The sequence below is a fragment of the Ranitomeya imitator genome, chromosome 2, assembly GCF_032444005.1.
Source record: "Ranitomeya imitator isolate aRanImi1 chromosome 2, aRanImi1.pri, whole genome shotgun sequence".
Classification (NCBI taxonomy): Eukaryota; Metazoa; Chordata; class Amphibia; order Anura; family Dendrobatidae; genus Ranitomeya; species Ranitomeya imitator.
Window position 1 is genome coordinate 280,139,782 of NC_091283.1, and position 17,353 is coordinate 280,157,134.

The 17,353-nt window shown below is 44.8% G+C and overlaps 1 protein-coding gene across 1 annotated transcript in view; it reads left to right on the forward strand.

Annotated features, from left to right (window-relative positions):
* Positions 1-17,353, forward strand: part of LOC138663165 (zinc finger protein 665-like) — a 67,659-nt gene that overhangs the window by 24,307 nt on the left and 25,999 nt on the right. Inside the window, exon 8 of the mRNA XM_069749314.1 lies at positions 1,990-1,997. Coding sequence (XP_069605415.1) covers positions 1,990-1,997 — 8 coding nt within the window. The remainder of the gene's footprint in view (positions 1-1,989; positions 1,998-17,353) is intronic.

Here is a 17,353-nt window from a genome sequence, read left to right on the forward strand (position 1 = left end):
TCAGTCATCCAACTCAGACCAAATATAGATGACTGAGTACTGAAGAGATCCATTAATGAATAATTTTTATTGAAATAAAATATTTATAAAGCATTTAAAAAAAAAAAAAGCAGAATGTCCAACAGGGGACGCTAGTGTGACCAAACTAGGTAGGAGAGCGAGGTACAGAGCTGCAAACGCTATCCAGGCACTAATAGAGTACGTAGAGTCCAATTCAAAGGCTGGGTGGGTGCTCTATCTGCTGGCAAGCACAGCAAAATTAGAAAGGAAAAAGGAAGTGAAGGCACTCCAACCCAGAAATAAAAGGGTTCGAGTGCCTTCACTTCCTTTTTCCTTTCTAATTTTTGCTGTGACCAAACTAGTATGTGCAATCAAAATGCTAGAGAATATATAAGAAGGGATTTTGAAAATGTTCAGGTACTGTGCCCCCTCCCCTACAAAATTTAGACACAGGGTGTAATACACATGATATCAAGCATTTGAGATCAGAAATCCAATATATGCCAGGATGATGTAAATAGGCATCAAGCAAAGTGGAGGTATAACGTTAATGCTAATCCCAAAATAGCAGAAAGGTCCTATAGTTCCTATGTAGCATTCAAATAAGAATGAATCAAAATTGAAATCAATGTCAGACCAACATTTGAATGGTTGTATGCAATAGGAACAGGGAAAAATACTACCTATTCAAACTCACGAGACCTCCTCTAAAAGCTGACATCCCTATAATGATGAAAGATATCTGTGTAAAATGATGTAGACAACTGCCCTGGTATAAACATGGTCACCACTTTCATCCCCTCACCCCAACACGCGTTGTGCCTAGTAGGGGCAAAGTGGCTTCTTGCCAGAACGTTATAACCAAGTTCCTCCATTCGTATACATTTTGAAGAGAGCATTGGAGCCAGATGTATTTTATTTGCTTTTAAGGGCAAAAATGGTCTGTCTAAATCTGGACAAAAAAAAGTAATTTATTTCGTTCTTGTAAAGAAATAATTTGTTTATACAAAATTGCCACAGTTTTGTTCCGTGGATTTAGTTGAGCCATTAAAATTTCAAATTTGTTTAGTTGTCTCCTGTTATGCTGTGCTATCAGGCAACACAGTGTGCAGTAATCAGCGCACATACAGTGATATGGCAATAACCCAAAAACAATAGAACAAGCTCTGAGACGTGGAATCTCTGCAGACTGCAATACCTGAACCTATCCTCACACAACTAAAAGCAGCAGTGGATTGCGCCTAACACTACCTATGCAACTCGGCACTGCCTGAGGAGCTGACTAGCCTGAAGATAGAAATACAAGCCTGACTTGCCTCAGAGAAATCCCCCAAAGGAATAGGCAGCCCCCCACATATAATGACTGTTAGCAAGATGAAAAGACAAAACGTAGGAATGAAATAGATTCAGCAAAGTGAGGCCTGATATTCTAGACAGAGTGAGGATAGCAAAGAGAACTATGCAGTCTACAAAAAACCCTAAAGCAGAACCACGCAAAGGGGGGCAAAAAGACCCACCGTGCCGAACTAACGGCACGGCGGTGCACCCTTTGCGTCTCAGAGCTTCCAGCAAAAGAGAATAGCACAGCTGGACAGAAAAAACGGAAACAAAAACAAAGTAACACTTATCTAGCAGAGCAGCAGGCCACAGGAAAGATGCAGTAGCTCAGATCCAACACTGGAACATTGACAAGGAGCAAGGAAGACAGACTCAGGTGGAGTTAAATAGCAAGGCAGCCAACGAGCTCACCAAAACACCTGAGGGAGGAAGCCCAGAGGCTGCAATACCACTTGTGACCACAGGAGTGAATTCAGCCACAGAATTCACAACAGTACCCCCCCCTTGAGGAGGGGTCACTGAACCCTCACCAGAACCCCCAGGCCGACCAGGATGAGCCACATGAAAGGCACGAACAAGATCTGGGGCATGGACATCAGAGGCAAAAACCCAGGAATTATCCTCCTGAGCATAACCCTTCCATTTGACCAGATACTGGAGTTTCCGTCTAGAGACACGAGAATCCAAAATTTTCTCCACAATATACTCCAATTCCCCCTCCACCAAAACAGGGGCAGGAGGCTCCACAGATGGAACCATAGGTGCCACGTATCTTCTCAACAACGACCTATGGAATACATTATGTATGGAAAAGGAGTCTGGGAGGGTCAGACGAAAAGACACCGGATTGAGAATCTCAGAAATCCTATACGGACCAATAAAACGAGGTTTAAATTTAGGAGAAGAAACCTTCATAGGAATATGACGAGAAGATAACCAAACCAGATCCCCAACACGAAGTCGGGGACCCACACGGCGTCTACGATTAGCGAAAAGCTGAGCCTTCTCCTGGGACAAGGTCAAATTGTCCACTACCTGAGTCCAGATCTGCTGCAACCTGTCCACCACAGAATCCACACCAGGACAGTCCGAAGACTCAACCTGTCCTGAAGAGAAACGAGGATGGAACCCAGAATTGCAGAAAAATGGAGAGACCAAGGTAGCCGAGCTGGCCCGATTATTAAGGGCGAACTCAGCCAACGGCAAAAATGACACCCAATCATCCTGGTCAGCAGAAACAAAACATCTCAGATATGTTTCCAAGGTCTGATTGGTTCGTTCGGTCTGGCCATTAGTCTGAGGATGGAAGGCCGAGGAAAAGGATAGGTCAATGCCCATCCTACCACAAAAGGCTCGCCAGAACCTCGAGACAAACTGGGAACCTCTGTCAGAAACAATATTCTCAGGAATGCCATGCAAACGAACCACATGCTGGAAGAACAAAGGCACCAAATCAGAGGAGGAAGGCAATTTAACCAAGGGCACCAGATGGACCATTTTAGAAAAGCGATCACAGACCACCCAAATGACCGACATCTTTTGAGAAACGGGAAGGTCAGAAATGAAATCCATCGAAATATGTGTCCAAGGCCTCTTCGGGACCGGCAAGGGCAAAAGCAACCCACTGGCACGTGAACAGCAGGGCTTAGCCCTAGCACAAATCCCACAGGACTGCACAAAAGCACGCACATCCCGTGACAGAGATGGCCACCAGAAGGATCTAGCCACTAACTCTCTGGTACCAAAGATTCCTGGATGACCAGCCAGCACCGAACAATGAAGTTCAGAGATAACTTTACTAGTCCACCTATCAGGGACGAACAGTTTCTCGGCCGGACAACGATCAGGTTTATTAGCCTGAAATTTCTGCAACACTCTCCGCAAATCAGGAGAGATGGCAGACACAATGACTCCTTCCTTGAGGATACTCGCCGGCTCAGATAACCCCGGAGAGTCGGGCACAAAACTCCTAGACAGAGCATCCGCCTTCACATTTTTAGAGCCCGGAAGGTACGAAATCACAAAATCAAAACGAGCAAAAAATAACGACCAACGGGCCTGTCTAGGATTCAAGCGCTTGGCAGACTCGAGATAAGTAAGATTCTTATGATCAGTCAATACCACCACGCGATGCTTAGCTCCCTCAAGCCAATGACGCCACTCCTCGAATGCCCACTTCATGGCCAGCAACTCTCGGTTGCCCACATCATAATTACGCTCAGCAGCAGAAAATTTCCTGGAAAAGAAAGCACATGGTTTCAACACTGAGCAACCAGAACCTCTCTGTGACAAAACCGCCCCTGCTCCAATCTCAGAAGCATCAACCTCGACCTGGAACGGAAGAGAAACATCTGGTTGACACAACACAGGGGCACAGCAAAAACGACGCTTCAACTCCTGAAAAGCTTCCACGGCAGCAGAAGACCAATTAACCAAATCAGCACCCTTCTTGGTCAAATCGGTCAATGGTCTGGCAATGCTAGAAAAATTACAGATGAAGCGACGATAAAAATTAGCAAAGCCCAGGAATTTCTGCAGACTTTTCAGAGATGTCGGCTGAGTCCAATCCTGGATGGCCTGGACCTTAACCGGATCCATCTCGATAGTAGAAGGGGAAAAGATGAACCCCAAAAATGAAACTTTCTGCACACCGAAGAGACACTTTGATCCCTTCACGAACAAGGAATTAGCACGCAATACCTGGAAAACCATTCTGACTTGCTTCACATGAGACTCCCAATCATCAGAGAAGATCAAAATGTCATCAAAGTAAACAATCAGGAATTTATCCAGATACTCACGGAAAATGTCATGCATAAAAGACTGAAAAACAGATGGAGCATTGGCAAGTCCGAACGGCATCACCAGATACTCAAAATGACCCTCGGGCGTATTAAATGCCGTTTTCCATTCATCTCCCTGCCTGATTCTCACCAGATTATACGCACCACGAAGATCAATCTTAGTAAACCAACTAGCCCCCTTAATCCGAGCAAACAAGTCAGATATCAATGGCAAGGGATACTGAAACTTAACAGTGATCTTATTAAGAAGGCGGTAATCAATACACGGTCTTAGCGAACCATCCTTTTTGGCTACAAAAAAGAACCCTGCTCCCAATGGTGATGACGATGGGCGAATATGTCCCTTCTCCAGGGAGTCTTTCACATAACTGCGCATAGCGGTGTGTTCAGGCACGGACAAATTAAATAAACGACCCTTAGGGAATTTACTACCAGGAATCAAATTGATAGCACAATCACAATTCCTATGCGGAGGTAGGGCATCAGACTTGGGCTCTTCAAATACATCCTGAAAGTCAGACAAGAACTCTGGGATGTCAGAAGGAATGGATGACGAAATAGACAAAAATGGAACATCACCATGTACTCCCTGACAACCCCAGCTGGTTACCGACATAGAGTTCCAATCTAATACTGGATTATGGGTTTGTAGCCATGGCAACCCCAACACGACCACATCATGCAGATTATGCAGTACCAGAAAGCGAATAACTTCCTGATGTGCAGGAGCCATGCACATGGTCAGCTGGGCCCAGTACTGAGGTTTATTCTTGGCCAAAGGTGTAGCATCAATTCCTCTCAACGGAATAGGACACCGCAAAGGCTCCAAGAAAAATCCACAACGTTTAGCATAATCCAAATCCATCAGATTCAGGGCAGCGCCTGAATCCACAAACGCCATGACAGAATACGATGACAAAGAGCATATCAAGGTAATGGACAGAAGGAATTTGGACTGTACAGTACCAATGACGGCAGAGCTATCGAACCGCCTAGTGCGCTTAGGACAATTAGAAATAGCATGAGTGGAATCACCACAGTAGAAACACAGCCTGTTCAGACGTCTGTGTTCTTGCCGTTCAACTTTAGTCATAGTCCTGTCGCACTGCATAGGCTCAGGTTTACTCTCAGACAATACGGCCAGATGGTGCACAGATTTACGCTCGCGCAAGCGACGACCGATCTGAATGGCCAAGGACATAGACTCATTCAAACCAGCAGGCATAGGAAATCCCACCATGACATCCTTAAGAGCTTCAGAGAGACCCTTTCTGAACCAAGCCGCCAGTGCAGATTCATTCCACAGAGTGAGTACTGACCACTTCCTAAATTTCTGACAATATACTTCTACATCATCCTGACCCTGGCATAAAGCCAGCAAATTTTTCTCAGCCTGATCCACTGAATTAGGCTCATCGTAAAGCAATCCAAGCGCCTGGAAAAACGCATCAACATTACTCAATGCAGGGTCTCCTGGCGCAAGAGAAAACGCCCAGTCCTGTGGGTCGCCGCGCAAAAAAGAAATAATAATCAAAACCTGTTGAATAGGATTACCAGAAGAATGAGGTTTCAAGGCCAGAAATAGCTTACAATTATTTTTGAAGCTCAGGAACTTAGTTCTGTCACCAAAAAACAAATCAGGAATAGGAATTCTTGGTTCTAGCATAGATTTCTGATCAATTGTATCTTGAATCTTTTGTACATTTATAACGAGATTATCCATTGAGGAGCACAGACCCTGAATATCCATGTCCACAGCTGTGTCCTGAAGCACTCTAATGTCTAGGGGAAAAAAAAAAAAAAAACTGAAGACAGAGCTGAGGAAAAAAAAATGATGTCAGGACTTCTTTTTTTCCTCTATTGAGAATCATTGGTTTGGGCTCCTTGTACTGTTATGCTGTGCTATCAGGCAACACAGTGTGCAGTAATCAGCGCACATACAGTGATATGGCAATAACCCAAAAACAATAGAACAAGCTCTGAGACGTGGAATCTCTGCAGACTGCAATACCTGAACCTATCCTCACACAACTAAAAGCAGCAGTGGATTGCGCCTAACACTACCTATGCAACTCGGCACTGCCTGAGGAGCTGACTAGCCTGAAGATAGAAATACAAGCCTGACTTGCCTCAGAGAAATCCCCCAAAGGAATAGGCAGCCCCCCACATATAATGACTGTTAGCAAGATGAAAAGACAAAACGTAGGAATGAAATAGATTCAGCAAAGTGAGGCCCGATATTCTAGACAGAGCGAGGATAGCAAAGAGAACTATGCAGTCTACAAAAAACCCTAAAGCAGAACCACGCAAAGGGGGGCAAAAAGACCCACCGTGCCGAACTAACGGCACGGCGGTGCACCCTTTGCGTCTCAGAGCTTCCAGCAAAAGAGAATAGCACAGCTGGACAGAAAAAACGGAAACAAAAACAAAGTAACACTTATCTAGCAGAGCAGCAGGCCACAGGAAAGATGCAGTAACTCAGATCCAACACTGGAACATTGACAAGGAGCAAGGAAGACAGACTCAGGTGGAGTTAAATAGCAAGGCAGCCAACGAGCTCACCAAAACACCTGAGGGAGGAAGCCCAGAGGCTGCAATACCACTTGTGACCACAGGAGTGAATTCAGCCACAGAATTCACAACAGTCTCCCAAATTTCGGGTCTTTTGCGATATGTTAGAATACATTTCTGAAAATGGAGTAGGTTTAATGCTGTGATATTTAATAACTCCTCCAAATCTTCTTTGGAGGGAATTAAACCCCTTTCCAACAAATTGTAAAGGGATCTTTAAAAAGGGGAGCAGCACTTCGTAATATGAGGCAAAGACCAAGTCTTGTAAGTTGTAGTGATGAGCGAGTGTACTTGTTGCTCGGGTTTTCCCCGAGCACGCTCGGGTGACCTCCGAGTATTTATGACTGCTCGGAGATTTAGTTTTCATCACGGCAGTTGAATGATTTACAGCTATTAGCCAGGCTGAGTACATGTTGGGATTGCCTGGTTGCTAGGGAATCCCCAAATGTAATCAAGCTGTCTGGTAGCTGTAAATCATTCAGCTGCCGTGATGAAAACTACATCTCCGAGCAGTCACCCGGTCATGCTCAGGAAAACCCAAGCAACGAGTACACTAGCTCATCACTAGTAAGTTGTTGTTGCAAATGTGTTTTTAATATGTGATGGTCTGTATCCATTAGAGGGTGGGAAGACGAGCTGTCGGAGGGGAAATTTAAGGTTGTCTTTCATTTGAATCCAAGTTTTATGTGGAAAGCGCTTAACCCAGTCTAATATTTTCTGGTGGTGTATAGCCTGTTGGAAAACATTAGGAGAAGAGAAGTCTATTCCCAATTTGTTGTGGGGGAGGGTAAGTATATGTTGAGCTATTCTGGGTTTCTTAGGACCCCATAGAAAGGGCAATGCATAGGGAGTGCTGGTAGCAAATATGTTATTTTGGGCCAAATAATACTCTTCAGTAAGTATTTCCTGCCAAACCAAGAGACATATGGAATATTCCAAGTCCACGTAAGTTTGTCAATACTAGAGAGCCGAGGAGGAAAATTATGCTTATATAGTTCTCCTAGAGATGTTAACTCCTAAGGACAGGATAAAAGGAGACAACCAATAAGACGAGGAGTTGATGGACGATTGTTTTTTTTAATATTGCTTGGGAGATTGATATTTAGAACCTTTGATTTATTCAGATTAGCTTTAAAATTAGAGAGGGACCCGAATTATTCCAATATCTCCAGAATCTCAGGGATCGCAGACAAGGGATTAGATGTAAGTACCAACAAGTCATCCGCGTACACAGTAACTTTATGTTCTCCCCCTCCACATTTGATACTCTATCCTCCCATCCAGTCTCAGTTTCTGCAGTAGAGTTTTCATTGCTAGCACTAAGAGGAGAGTCGAGAGGGGGCACCCTTGTCTGGTACCATTGTTGATAACAAAGGAGAGAGATATGTAATCGTTCTCTAGTACACTCGCAGCAGTATAACTTTACATGGAGAAGACTGCATCTATAAACCCATTAGGAATGCTAAACGCAGTCAGTACCTCCCTCATGTACAGCCAATCCATGCGGTCGATGGTTTTCTCTGCGTCCATCCCACCAGAGGCGTGGATGACTCACAGGCCTGATGAATAATTTGAATAACTCTGTAAATATTATCTTTTCTGTTATGACCTGGTGGTCAGGACAATAATGGACCTGGTGGTTAAGAGCACACGGAATGACCTGATAGTTACTGATAATAAAGGACTAGCTCTGGGACGTGGGAACTCTGCTGACCGCAATCCCTAATCCTATCACACACACTAGAAATAGCCGTGGATTGCTCCTAACGCTCCCTATGCAACTCGGCACAGCCTAAAGATCTAGCTAGCCCTGAAGATAGAAAAATAAAGCCTACCTTGCCTCAGAGAAATTCCCCAAAGGAAAAGGCAGCCCCCCACATATAATGACTGTGAGTAAAGATGAAAATACAAACACAGAGATGAAATAGATTTAGCAAAGTGAGGCCCGACTTACTGAACAGACTGAGGATAGGAAACGTTGCTTTGCGGTCAGCACAAAAACCTACAAAAAGACCACGCAGAGGGCGCAAAAAGACCCTCCGCACCGACTCACGGTGCGGAGGCGCTCCCTCTGCGTCCCAGAGCTTCCAGCAAGCAAGACAACAATAAAAATAGCAAGCTGGACAGAAAAATAGCAAACCAAAGAAAATACAAGCAGGAACTTAGCTTCTGCTGGGAAGACAGGTCACAAGAACGATCCAGGAGTGAACTAGACCAATACTGGAACATTGACAGGTGGCATGGAGCAAAGATCTAAGTGGAGTTAAATAGAGCAGCCAGCTAACGAATTAACCTCGTCACCTGTGGAAGGAAACTCAGAAACACCCACCAGAGGAAGTCCATGGACAGAACCAGCCGAAGTACCATTCATGACCACAGGAGGGAGCCCGACAACAGAATTCACAACAGTACCCCCCCCCCTTGAGGAGGGGTCACCGAACCCTCACCAGAGCCCCCAGGCCGACCAGGATGAGCCAAATGAAAGGCACGAACCAGATCGGCAGCATGAACATCAGAGGCAAAAACCCAGGAATTATCTTCCTGACCATAACCCTTCCACTTGACCAGGTACTGGAGTTTCCGTCTCGAAACACGAGAATCCAAAATCTTCTCCACCACATACTCCAACTCCCCCTCAACCAACACCGGGGCAGGAGGATCAACGGATGGAACCACAGGCGCCACGTATCTCCGCAATAACGACCTATGGAACACATTATGGATGGCAAAAGAAGCAGGAAGGGCCAAACGAAATGACACAGGATTGATAACCTCAGAAATCTTATACGGACCAATGAAACGAGGCTTAAACTTAGGAGAGGAAACCTTCATAGGAACATAACGAGACGACAACCAAACCAAATCCCCAACACGAAGTCGGGGACCCACACAGCGCCAGCGGTTAGCGAAACGTTGAGCCTTCTCTTGGGACAATGTCAAATTATCCACCACATGAGTCCAAATCTGCTGCAACCTATCCACCACAGTATCTACGCCAGGACAGTCCGAAGACTCAACCTGCCCTGAAGAGAAACGAGGATGGAAACCAGAATTGCAGAAAAACGGCGAAACCAAAGTAGCCGAGCTGGCCCGATTATTAAGGGCGAACTCAGCCAATGGCAAAAAGGACACCCAATCATCCTGATCAGCAGAAACAAAGCATCTCAGATATGTTTCCAAAGTTTGATTAGTTTGTTCGGTTTGGCCATTTGTCTGAGGATGGAAAGCCGAGGAAAAAGACAAATCAATGCCCATCCTAGCACAAAAGGATCGCCAAAACCTCAAAACAAACTGGGAACCTCTGTCAGAAACGATATTCTCCGGGATACCATGTAAACGAACCACATGCTGGAAAAATAATGGCACCAAATCAGAGGAGGAAGGCAATTTAGACAAAGGTACCAAATGGACCATCTTAGAAAAGCGATCACAACCACCCAAATGACCGACATCTTTTGAGAGACGGGGAGATCCGAAATAAAATCCATAGAAATATGCGTCCAGGGCCTCTTCGGGACCGGCAAGGGCAAAAGCAACCCACTGGCACGAGAACAGCAGTGCTTAGCCCGAGCACAAGTCCCACAGGACTGCACAAAAGAACGCACATCCCGTGACAAAGACGGCCAACAAAAGGATCTAGCCACCAAATCTCTGGTACCAAAGATTCCAGGATGCCCAGCCAACACTGAACAATGAATCTCAGAGATAACTCTACTAGTCCATCTATCAGGGACAAACAGTTTCTCCGCTGGGCAACGGTCAGGTCTATCAGCCTGAAATTTTTGCAGCACCCGCCGCAAATCAGGGGAGATGGCAGACAAAATTACCCCCTCTTTGAGAATACCCGCCGGCTCAGGAACACCCGGAGAGTCAGGCACAAAACTCCTTGACAGGGCATCAGCCTTCACATTCTTAGAGCCCGGAAGGTGCGAAACCACAAAATCAAAACGGGAGAAAAATAATGACCATCGAGCCTGTCTCAGATTCAACCGTTTGGCAGACTCAAGATAAGTCAAATTCTTGTGATCTGTCAAGACCACCACGCGATGCTTGGCTTCTTCAAGCCAATGACGCCACTCCTCGAATGTCCACTTCATGGCCAACAACTCTCGATTACCAACATCATAATTACGCTCAGCAGGCGAAAACTTTCTAGAAAAGAAAGCACATGGCTTCATCACCGAGCCATCAGAACTTCTTTGCGACAAAACAGCCCCTGCTCCAATCTCAGAAGCATCAACCTCAACCTGAAACAGGAGCGAAACATCTGGCTGGCACAACACAGGGGCAGAAGAAAAACGACGCTTCAACTCCTGAAAAGCTTCCACAGCCGCAGAGGACCAATTGACCACATCAGCACCCTTCTTGGTCAAATCAGTCAACGGTTTAGCAACACTAGAAAAATTAGCGATGAAGCGCCGATAAAAATTAGCAAAGCCCAGGAACTTTTGCAGGCTCTTCACAGATGTCGGCTGAGTCCAATCGTAAATGGTGGCCTGGACTTTAACAGGGTCCATCTCGATAGTAGAAGGGGAAAAAATGAACCCCAAAAATGAAACCTTCTGAACTCCAAAGAGACACTTTGACCCCTTCACAAACAAGGAATTCGCACGAAGGACCTGGAACACCATTCTGACCTGCTTCACATGAGACTCCCAATCATCCGAAAAGACCAAAATATCATCCAAATACACAATCAGGAATTTATCCAGGTACTCTCGGAAGATGTCATGCATAAAGGACTGAAATACTGATGGAGCATTGGAAAGCCTGAATGACATAACCAGGTACTCAAAATGGCCCCCAGACTGAGGATAGGAAAGGTTGCTTTGCGGTCAGCACAAAAACCTACAAAAAGACCACGCAGAGGGCACAAAAAGACCCTCCGCACCGACTCACGGTGCGGAGGCGCTCCCTCTGCGTCCCAGAGCTTCCAGCAAGCAAGACAACAATAAAAATAGCAAGCTGGACAGAAAAATAGCAAACCAAAGAAAATACAAGCAGGAACTTAGCTTCTGCTGGGAAGACAGGTCACAAGAACGATCCAGGAGTAAACTAGACCAATACTGGAACATTGACAGGTGGCATGGAGCAAAGATCTAAGTGGAGTTAAATATAGCAGCCAGCTAATGAATTAACCTCGTCACCTGTGGAAGGAAACTCAGAAACACCCACCAGAGGAAGTCCATGGACAGAACCAGCCGAAGTACCATTCATGACCACAGGAGGGAGCCCGACAACAGAATTCACAACACTTTTCCCTCCCTGTGTGGGACAAAACCGACTTGTTATCGATAATAGAAGGCAGAACCTCTCGCAATCTATTGGCTATAATTTTTGCAAATAATTTAAGGTCTGTATTCAAAAGTTAGATCGGTCTGTAACTACTACACAAAGTAAGATCCCTGCTCTCTTTTGGGATCATTGAGATTTGAGCGGCTGACTTCTGTTTATGTAGGTGCTTTCCATTTAGAGCATTGATAAAATGTTTGGATAAATATGGGTGTAGGACAGAGCTACAAGCCTCATCGTAGTAAATGGAGAACCCATCAGGGCCTGTTGATTTTTTTTTTTGGAGAAGGAATCCATGATCTCTTTCTCCGTAAGAGGGGCACTAAAGGAAACTGACTGTACTTGGGTAGAGGTATGTTTTTCAGAAAGGTTCTTATTCTTTGGTATGAATTATGTGGGGCTGAATAATGATTAAAATCTTTAGCAGATGGGTTAGTAAGTCTCCAAATGTCTATTAAAGGGACTCTGTCACCTGAATTTGGCGGGCTCTCTGTCCGGTCCGATGGGCGGTGTTTTCTCTCATTCACCCCTTCCTTTCCCGCTGGTCGCAATATTATCTTGAATATGAGTCTGTTTCCTCCGTAGTTCACACGTGCGCAATCACTTGCATATCCTTCTTACTCCAACAGAGTTCATATTTATCTGGGTGTTGCCTCACAGGCACCATGGTTATTTGCTTCAGACAAGTTGTGGGGATGCCCTCATTTTGTCTTCAAATATAGGATTCAATCCTTCAATTGACCACATACAGGCTTCTGGGTTTTACCTACTATTATCTGATATATATGTATATAGGTTGCTGTGTCTTGTATTATAACATATTGATGCAATTTTCTTGCCTGTAGTAGTCTTTTATGGGCCCAGACTTACAGTGTTATATATAGAGGAGTATATTTGATTACACCTGATGGGGAAGGGTGTTTTGGTGTTATGTTTTTAATTGGTTTTATGTGATATATGTGTCCTTGCATGTTTACAATAAAATGTTGATATTTCCTTCATCTTGTAGCAGGTGTGCACACATTTATGCATTGGCTTTTCTCCTTTTTTTGATATTAAAGGGACTCTGTCACCTGAATTTGGCGGGCTCTCTGTCCGGTCCGATGGGCGATGTTTTCTCTCCTTTCATTCACCCCTTCCTTTCCCGCTGGTCGCAATATTATCTTGAATATGAGTCTGTTTCCTCCGTAGTTCACACGTGCGCAATGCAATCTTGCCTTCGCATGCGCAGTATGCTTTGCCCAACTGCGGGCAAAGCGAAAAAGCATTAGTGCGCATGCATCACTGCACTATGTCCCGGAACACAGCTAAATACTTCCGGGACTTAGTGCGGCTGCGCATGCGCACTAATGCTTTTCGGCTTTGCCCGCAGTTGGGCAAAGCATACTACGCAAGCGCAAGGCAAGATTGCATTTTGCACGTGTGAACTACGGAGGAAACAGACTCATTCAAGATAATATTGCGGCCAGCGGGAAAGGAAGGGGTGAATGAAAGGAGAGAAAACACCGCCCATCGGACCGGACAGAGAGCCCGCCACATTCAGGTGACAGAGTCCCTTTAACATTAAGTTGTGAAGTTTAGATCTAAATCTAGCTAGAGCTTTTTTTGCAATATTAACGATTTCCCTGATGATGTATCCAGAGGCGGCTCCACAGCCGTGGTAAAATCTCCTCCATGAAACAATATACCTGCTGCGAAATCTTGTAGAACAGTAGATTGAGTGCTTTTCTATCTGGTTATTATTAGCTGCATATAAATTGTCTATTGTTATGGGCGTAGGGCCAAGAAGCTCCTTGATGAAAATAATTCTCCCTTTATCATCCGTCAATTGATCAAGGAAGGTGAAAGCGGGTTTAATTATTTATGCCTATACTCCTCTAGAGTAACCTAATTGCGATGGACTGTGAAAGCAGTTAGAAAAATGTAATTTTGATATTGAGGTTATGTGATTTTTCCTGAAACGTGTCTCCTGTAATAAAAGGATATCTACTCTTTCCTTTTTAAAGTATTTGATAATCTGACCTATTTTGGTTTTAGAGTTAAGCCCTCTTACATTGTACGAAGTTATTTTAAAATTAGCGATACTTTAAAATTAGGAGCTTGGTGCAGGCCATGGGCCCAGGATTTGCCCCTTTTGTGTATTGGCAAGGGTTCCCCAGACCTTGGTAGAGAAGGAGGGGACTCAGAACTCAGCTGGCAAGTGAGCATCAGATGAAGAAGTCTGGAGGCACCATCCAGTAGGACATGGACAGATTTTTAAACATTAAAGGTAGGGAGAAGAGTAAGAGACAGGCAACGAGAAAAAAAAGACAAATGTAAATTAAAAATATACATTAGACATGTCAAAATATACAGTGTTTCTATTAGGTCGGGGCACCACCAATGTCCCACGCGGCGGTAGAAATCAGATATATGTATTCACAAAATCAAAGAACAATGGAACTTTGCTAATTAACTTTAGAATATAACGACAGCAAAGAAAAGTACTCTGCAATATCATGGTAGGAACTACTAGTTTAAAGGAACTTGTGTAGAAAACTTAGCGAAGGACCAAATCTCCTTGAAATATGGGAGAGAGAAAACCCATCCATCTGCAAGAACATCAATCAGGAATCAGACGTTTGGGTACCAAGGCAAACAGGATCATGGGGTGCATTAAAAGAGGTCTGGATACACATGATAAGAACATTATACTGCCTCTTTACAAATCCCTGGTTAGACCGCACCTGTACTGGGTACACTTTTGGGCACCGGTGCTCAGGAAGGATACAATGTAACTAGAGCAAGTACAAAGGAGGGCCACAAAATTAATAAAGGGGTTGGGGGAACTACAATACCCAGAGAGATTAGCAAAATTAGTATTATTTAGTCTAGAAAAACACGACTGAGAGGCGATCTAATAACCATGTATAAGTATATAAGGGGACAATACAAATATCTCTCCAAGGATCTGATTATACCAAGGAAGGTGACTGTCACAAGGGGGCATTCTCTGCGTCTGGAGGAGAAGTTTTTCCACCAACATAGAAGAGTATTCTTTACTGTTAGGGCAGTGAGAATCTGGAATTCCTTGCCTGAGGAGGTGGTGATGGCGAACTCAGTCGAGGGGGTTCAAGAGAGGCCTGGATGTCTTCCTGGAGTAACAATATTGTATCTTACAGTTTTTAGGTGCCATGATCCAGTCCTGGTTTTGAGTCCTGTCTGCACTTTTCCCAAGCTTATCATGTCAAGACTCAAGAGTTAACTTTGCCTCATTCTGGGTTCAGGTTTGCTATTTAGCTCTGCTGCATCCTGCAGGTGGCGTCCGTTATAGTTTCTGCCTACAGCGTGTGTAGATGACTGCGTACCCTGATTCGTCCTGCTGCTTTGCTGACCATACCCTTATCTGTTTATTCCCCTCTTCCCGTCCTTACTCTGTGTTCCCCATTCGTGTTTGGATTCCCTAGTACTTGACCTGGCTTGGATTCTGACCTGCTGTTTTGTTTCTTGTCTTTGGCATATCTGCTCCTGACTGGTATTGACCCATTTGGCTTGTTTCTGACTCTGTGCTTGGTTATTCCTTTGGTACTGCGCTACAGACTAATATCGACCTGGATTGTTTTACCATTCCGCTGCCACCTGGTGGTGGCCTAGCTGCTGCTCTGCAGGTCTGCTCCTGCTGTGTGCAGTCCTCCCTCCACTCTATTGCCATCTAGTGGAGCTGCATCTACCTGCATAGCAGCAGCGTGACATTAGGTTCTTTAGAAGGACATAGATCTGGGGATTTATTCTGACAGAATATAGGCTGAACTAGATGGACAAATATCTTTTTTCAGCCTTGCTAACCATGAGTTTTCCCAATTTTTTCCTTTGCTTAGCTGAGCAGCTAGTAGGGGTGGATTCCCCCGCTGAGGGTGGAAGTATCGGAAGGTGCTGTACTATACCCCAATTGTCGATGTGGAGGTCCAAGAGGTTCATAAGAGCTAATGCTTTGTTGAGGTTCTCCTTCAAGTGAATAATCTTTCTCTTCCCATTGATCGTGAAGGAGATGCCGAATGGGAACATCCAAGTATAAAAGATCTTCTTACTTCGCAGGACCTCCATTAGTGGCTTTAAGATTCTCCTCTTTGTAGGGTCTGAGGAGAAATATTCTTGTATATGGAGATTTGAGCACCTTCATAGGTTATGTGTTCCATCTTTCTAGACTTCCTTAAAATATCCTCCTTGACTTTAAAGTTCAGAAGACGACAAATTACGTCTCTTGGAAGATCAGGACCTTTTTTTGGTCGCTGATCACCCGCTGTCATCGCTGGATCGGCGTGTGTGACGCCGATCCAGCGATGTGTTCACTTGTAACCAGGGTAAACATCGGGTTAATAAGTGCAGGGCCGCGCTTAGTAACCCGATATTTACCCTGGTTACCATTGTAAAAGTAAAAAAAAAAAACAGTACATATTCACATTCCGATGTCTGTCACGTCCCCCGCCGTTAGCTTCCCGCACTGACTGTGTCAGCGGCGGCTGTAATACAGAGCACAGCAGTGACGTCACCACTGTGCTCTGCCTTACGGCCAGCGGTGACAGTAAGTGCAGGGAAGCTGACGGCGGGGGACGTGACAGACATCGGAATGTGAGTATGTACTTTTTTTTTTTTTTTTACTTTTACAATGGTAACCAGGGTAAATATCGGGTTACTAAGCGCGGCCCTGCGCTTAGTAACCCAATGTTTACCCTGGTTACAAGTGAACACATCGCTAGATCGGCGTCACGCACGCCGATCCAGCGATGACAGCGGGTGATCAGCGACCAAAAAAAGGTCCTGATCATTCCCCAGCGACCAACGATCTCCCAGCAGGGGCCTGATCGTTGGTCGCTGTCACACATAACGAGATCGTTAGCGGGATCGTTGCTACGTCACAAAAAGCGTGACGTTGCAACGATATCGTTAAAGAAATCGTTATGTGTAAAGGTACCTTTAGGCGTAGTCATGTCAGCAGTTCTAATCAAAGGTCAGAATGACATAGCAAAGCTGGACATGTCTTGAACATGTCTTGTTAGAGAAAGAAATATATATGTATATATGTGAATTAAAGAATATATCAAGGTGGTTCCTGATTTCCCCATCAGTTTCATGGGACCAGAATTCCAGAAGACACCTTGAGTACCTATTCCTCCATGTGCAAGGTGCAGAGGTGTTCATTGACTTTGTATAATAGGCTCGCCCACGACTACCACCCTGTGCCACCTTGTAGCTTCCTGGCTCTATGTTCCACATGGAAGACGAAATCCTAGTGGCTAGAAACCATTGGGTAATGCAAGCATTTTTCCACTTTTTCATCCACCTGAGTAGGGCCCTAGCAGATAGTATTG